The sequence below is a fragment of the Fulmarus glacialis genome, unplaced genomic scaffold (assembly GCF_000690835.1).
Source record: "Fulmarus glacialis isolate BGI_N327 unplaced genomic scaffold, ASM69083v1 scaffold12336, whole genome shotgun sequence".
NCBI classification, from domain to species: Eukaryota; Metazoa; Chordata; class Aves; order Procellariiformes; family Procellariidae; genus Fulmarus; species Fulmarus glacialis.
The window spans coordinates 14297-20749 of NW_009220069.1; the positions used below are offsets into that span (position 1 = coordinate 14297).

The window sequence follows — 6453 nt, forward strand, 5'->3', positions numbered from 1 at the left end:
GGTTGATAACAATACTTGGAACAACAGCCACATAGCCCTGGTAGGGGTGGCAATTTTCTATGGAGTAATAACACCAAAATGTTTATATTGCAGTGGAGTATGAAATTGTAAATGTCTGTTGATAGATAGTATGATATTAAGGAAAAATTCCATAGAGTGGGAAACACAGAGGTGGAAGGAGCATATTTTTTGCATTTATTAGTTTTTGGGCTGGAAGGGATCAATTTTGCTTTTGGAGTTTCTGTTTTGTTTACGTGGAGTTTCCAAAACTTCACTTCCACTTCAGTTTCTCTTCTCTTCTTTGTGGGAGGATAGACAAAATCTAATGTAACCATTCCCCTTGTGATTAGTGCTACAGCAGCTTACCTGGTACCACTACTTTACTGGCACTATCCAAATAGGGATCGTTTCAGTTCAGCAGTGTCTTTGCTGACTGGATTTTTGAATGGCGTGTGAAAACTGACCACATGAAAAACAAATTTTCAGGCATTTTGGAAATTAGAGAGTTTATGAATAGCAATGGAAATGTTGCAGCTTTGACGTGGTTCTGTCTTTTCGAATTTGCAGTTAGACAAAACATTTGTACATTTAATTTCTTTCACTTCTGAAGAGTAAGTTTAAGATTGTGCATGTTCTCAAAGGCAGGGTGTTAGCATTGCCTGTGGTTACAGGGGCACCACTCTGGGCAGCTTAAACTTTTTTCAGAAACAAAAGAATACTCTATATTGTAGCTACGTTGCAATCTTAGGGACTGTGTAATGACAGCTAGTCATCAATCAGGGACCCATGTCATGCTGCATGGGCAGAATGGGGGAAGGGCTTGAGGAACGCACTAGGATAGTTTCTTGTCTTGTGTCAGTAGCTAGTACAGCAGTTGGACCAGATCTGCAGACAAGCAGTGTTCAAAATCGACAAATTAATCAAGCTGTGCTTTGAGCATACAAAGTCCTGAAAAAATGTGTATTGGGGAAGGGGGGGGATGATATGTACGTGCTTTTGACAGGAGCGGGGAACTCACATCAGCCGAAAGCAAGCTTGGGAAATTGTACTGTTGGTGCTAATATCAGTCAACAAGCCTTCCTATGTACTAAGGCACTTTTCTCTTACTTTCTTTGTTGACCTGACAGTGTTAGTGTCTTAGATGGACATTCAACTCTGTCTGATAGCTCTATGTGCCTACCTCTCCTACAAGAGGTAGAAGTGCAGATACTATACCTAAACCAACAGATCCCTGCAGGACAAGGTGCATCACGTGAATAGAGAGACCATGGAAGTCATTTGTATAGCATAAGCACAGTAACCATACACATTACAGCAATTAGCGATGATGGGTTTTAATAAAGGATTCTCTCCAGTATGACTGCTGGCACTGTCAGGTTCTATTTTGGAATGAATACTCCATAAAGGGGGACCCAAGCAATAAATGGGTGTTGTGGCAAATACCTGAACTTGGGCGGTAAAGGAGGCATGCCCGGGAATCATGTTCAGACGACTTCCTCCTGCACAGAAATGGAAATCTGCCAAATCACTTGACACTGATTAGGATCATGGCCAAGAAGCTGAGGTTCTCGGTCTTTTTGACAGATTGCAGCCTAAGCTTAGTGTTTTCTAATTACGTTCTTAACTGAATGTTGCCAATTTGGATGCAATATTATTTATATTGTAGTTACTCCCTTTTACTACACCAATACATTATTATGCTTTAAGTGCAAGACCTTCAATAGCAAACAAAACTACTGAACTGAATGCTAGTTACTGGCTTAAGTGAATTCTTCAAGAGTGGGAAGTGACCAGTATGGAAGAGGTTCTGGATATAGCTTTAAAAAGTTTTTCAAGGCCAAAACTCTGTTATGCTTTTAACTCAAGGGTGTCTCTATTCTGACATTTTCTCTGTATAAACTTACCTTGAATTCAACACTGAGGGTGCCTGTAAGCTGCTGAGTGCAATGCGGCATGGCTGCTTCATTAGTGAAGGACGGAGCTCAAGGGGAAAAAAAAAACCCAAGAAATTACTAACACTTCAAATAATTTACTCACTTTGGGCTGTGTCTAAAGCTTTCAAAATAATTTGGAATTAGGTATTTTCTGCAACACTAAGTTTTTGGCAATACAGCCATAACTTGAAAAATCTGTAAGTGTCACAAAAGGAAAACCCTTATTTGCTACATTTTATACTCAAAACACTCATTTCAACAGGCAGCACTCCCCTCTTACAGAGGAGAGAATATTTCAATTTAGGTTGGGCTTTTGAATTTCTAAATAGACACAATGGGCACTCGTTATCTAGAATAAAAATGTGGGCTTCAGTTGGCAAGTATGTATTTTTGGGCTTTGGTCTGGCAGGACATTGATCTGTGGATCTGTTTGATAGGCAGCTATGCAGATTTAAGATATTTTTGCTATGATACAGGTGGGAAAGGCAATGTCATCAAATGAGTCAGCAGCATACGAGATCATGAGAAGTCTGGATGTGGATTATGTTTTGATTATTTTTGGTGGTGTGATTGGCTACTCTGGTGATGATATTAATAAGTTCTTGTGGATGGTGAGAATAGCAGAGGGGGAACATCCCAAAGATATTCGGGTAAGTGGAAATATACACAGGAAAACTGAAGCATTCTTGGCTGAATACTGTATTTCTGTATGTTCATCTCTACTTTTTTTTTTTTTTTTTTTTTTAAAAAACCTTTATTTACATTGTTGCTTTTCTGGTGGTGCTCATTACAGTGGAGGGAAATCTCTACTATTTATTGCAGTTTTATTTGAAAAATGTGTTACGCGTTGTTTTCCTAGAACAGTAGGAGTGCAGAGACCTTTAGCCCAGTTTCTTTCAATATTTATGGTTTTGAAAGGTCAGTAACCTTAAAAGCTTTTCACTTTTTTTGCATGATACTGAAAGTACAGGATATCTTTTGTAATTCTGTCTGTGTCTCTCGCTATGCACCATCATACGTTAAAAAACAAGGAGTGTTCAGACTGTTTAAATAGCTGGCATTAAAAATTTCTTCAAACTCTGTAATAGTAGGAGACAAGTTGAAGTGTTAATATTGACTTAGGTAGAGTTCAAGTTACTCAAACATCTCCGAGATTGCAGAAGTCTGTGGTAATATTTTCTTAAGCCTAACAAAAACTTCTAGATATTGAGCACAGGCTTAAGGGAGTAGCCCGTGTGCATAGTTTAATCTTGTACTGAAGGTGAAAATGGCAGAAATGTTTTGTTTAAACACTCTGCCCATTAAGTTTATGGTAATGTTGCAGACCTCGTATATTAACAATACAGTGCTCTTCACCTTTCTGAAGAATCATTTTGATAGATGCCCAACTAACTTTTATATTTTGAGATCAGTTTTCCAGTACCTGCTTACTGTGAAGTGACAAAAATTGTACTGGTACAGTAATACGGGTTTAGGAAGACTGGTCCATTGGGGTCTGGGTTACAAGCAGGTAGTTTGTAACTATTTTACCTTTAATGAGTACCATCATTTTCTGTTTTAAGACTAGCTTAAGTCAGCTTTTAAGCTGTACAAGTCAGTTTAGATTCTTACGAAGTTTTTGTGTGGAGAAGGGAATGAGAAATTACCTTAAATAGGAGTTTAGTTTATATTGACTCTTTGTATCTTCTTTTCTTTTTAAAGGAAAGTGATTACTTTACCCCTCAGGGAGAATTCCGAGTAGACAAGGCAGGTTCTCCAACTTTGCTGAACTGCCTCATGTATAAAATGTCCTATTACAGATTTGGAGAGATGCAGGTTAGTGATACAACTTCTAGTGAATCTTAATTGAAATGTGAGAAAACAAATGTTATTTTGATGTATTTTCCATCTTCTAGATTGAGTGTTGCTTGTAGTAGCAGAATCGGAGGTAAGAGTCAGCTTTACAAATTAAAACACATCTAGGCATGGTCTACTGTATATAACCTTTAGAAAAAAGCATTTCTGCTGCTAACCTACACTTTGTACGTAACTTTTTGCTGTCCTTCACATTGCCGTAGACAAGCATCTTAATTCCATTACGTAGTGCGCTTGCTAAAGCATTAACTTTAGAGCTTTAGATTTGTTTTTTTTAATAGCAACACAGAAGTGGAACTGTTAATGAACTATTTAATGCCTGTCAGAAATTACCTGGTTTCTATCCAAGTCACATCAGTGTATTACACAACACGGCACTTAGATAGTAAGGGCATAATTCTCGGAGAGTTGCCACTCCCCTTGGGATCATCAAGCATATGTATGTAGCTAAGTCTACCTTGTTTGCTTTTTTCTTTCCTGTTCTTCCCCCCACTGCCAAGGGCCCTTTATTCTGATGTGTTAGCACAAGAATCCTTTATTCAGCTAAAATTGATGCCAGTGGATCTTATTTGTAACACGAGGGGTTCAAATTTAACTGACAAACATGAACATGAACTATTCAGACTTGTATGGAAAACCATGAAAGTGCAAATTATTGCACTATAGAAGAGAGAGTACAAGGGAGCAGCTATGCTAAAAAGCCACCACAGGCAGCCGCACCTCAGACTTTCACAAGTAGTTTTTTATCTCTGAACGCAGATGTGATATTTCTGTTGAGACATGAAGTATCGTCTCCTGCGACATCTGTAGGAGTAAGAATGAATTTGTCTCTTTCTCAATTGTAAAAAGGAACTTGAGGAACTTGAGGAACTTTTTTGTAAAATTGTAAAAAGGAACTTTTTTCTGTGTAGTAATAACCAATGCAAGAGAAGAGATGCCCTTTGACTAGGCGAGCTGAAAGCGTTGCCTTGTGGTATGAAGTACCACAGTTTGCAGTGATGGGCGTTTTGGCTTTTGTCTCAAACTAATATGCAACTTTAATTTTTATAGCTGGATTTTCGGACACCCCCAGGATTTGATCGTACACGCAACGCTGAGATAGGCAACAAAGACATTAAATTTAAACATCTGGAGGAAGCCTTTACCTCAGAGCACTGGCTTGTTAGAATATACAAGGTGAAACAACTAGACAACAGAGAGACATTGGATCATAAACCTAGAGTAACCAACATTGTACCGAAACAGAAGTATTTGTCAAAGAAGGTGGGTTCCCAGTGAAGTAACTGAAAGGGGTCAGGAGATGGCAGTTTATTTTTTAACAGTGAATCGCATAGCTGGTGAATTATGTATTTCCACTAGCCAGAATGTTACGGATACTGTTCATGTTAGTGTCCACTATCAGACCTGCCTGCTGGTAATAATTGTTAATTTACTGTCTGCTTAACTTAAAAGCATGTGAAGACACAAGGCTAGATTTTTTTTAGGCAGAATGCTAACTGGAAACAGAGTGTGTCACTGGCTGCTACAACTCTTAAGTCTTCATGTAACTGGAAGTATAATCTCTAAAGTACATCAATTCATGTTTCAGTAACTATGGCTCACTAAGTAAATAATGTGGAAGTTGCTTTCTGACTTTGTTTGAAAGTAGTGATGCCTAGCAGTTTAAAAATGGCAATTTTGTATGAAATAAATTAAATATGGAACTTTTGTTGACGGAACTTTAGTGTCTGGCTGCTTACTGTTTGAAGTCATCTTCATGGTTTTAAAAGTGTTAGCTGTGGTGTGCTACTTCAGCCTATTAGGAAAGATGTGTTATCAGGGGAGTTGGGGAGAATCTTAGCAACCCTGTCCTTCACAACATCTGTTTTCTATATATTTCAAATGTATATTGCAAAAGGAATTCCAGAATCCTGTCAGAAACAAATGTGTAACAAACTGAATTAGTATAGGCAGTAAACTTAGGCTGTGTCATGGAAATACAAGTAAAGAATGGGTGAAGATGCTTATTTTTGTGATTTGATGGAAGTTCATAAAATAAGGTATTTGGGAGTTGCCACTGAAGCTAGACTTATCCTGAAAGGAAATTATAAGCTTTACCATGCCTATCATACACGTACAGTGTAACTTTTGATCTTAAGTGACAAGCAAGGCTATATTTATTAACGATAGACGCATTGATCCCACTTAAGCTGCGGATTTGTCAGTTCTCTGTCTGAAACCAAGATAAAAGTTGATACAAATTCTGATCCATCACCAACTCTTGCAGTACAAACAGGCACTACTTCCCATTAAGAAATCGGAGAACCCACAAAGAGCAAGGGGTGAATGTCTAAACTAGGATTTCTTAAATGCATTCTGAGGGCTCCTTCGTAGCCACAGGTTTTCAGCAGTTGCATCCTTACTGGAAATTCAGTCTGTCGCCTATCACTCTTCCATGTTAGGAACCACATTGCTCAAACTCAGAGATGTAACATGTCCGAGTATTGTGTATTAGTTTGTGTCTATCTCACTTTATACTAATGTTATTGTTGTTGTTATTAAAAACAGAAAAGTTGTATTTTATTGACATAATAGAGCCTGCTGGTAAGCACAGCAAAGCGCAGCAAGTGTGTGGGAGCTGCCTACTGTCTAATTTGTTGTGGCAGGGGGGGTGAAATTACAATCC

General features: G+C 38.3%; 1 protein-coding gene across 1 annotated transcript in view; it reads left to right on the forward strand.

The window, feature by feature from the left end:
* The window catches only part of LOC104078832 (dolichyl-diphosphooligosaccharide--protein glycosyltransferase subunit STT3B-like), a gene marked incomplete at its 5' end in the record, with an annotated part of 18366 nt that overhangs the window by 9993 nt on the left and 1920 nt on the right, over window positions 1–6453 (forward strand). The window contains 4 exon segments of the mRNA XM_009580622.1: window positions 1–40; window positions 2411–2584; window positions 3636–3749; window positions 4839–5051. The exon segment at window positions 1–40 is cut by the window's left edge and continues 32 nt beyond it. Coding sequence (XP_009578917.1) covers window positions 1–40; window positions 2411–2584; window positions 3636–3749; window positions 4839–5051 — 541 coding nt within the window.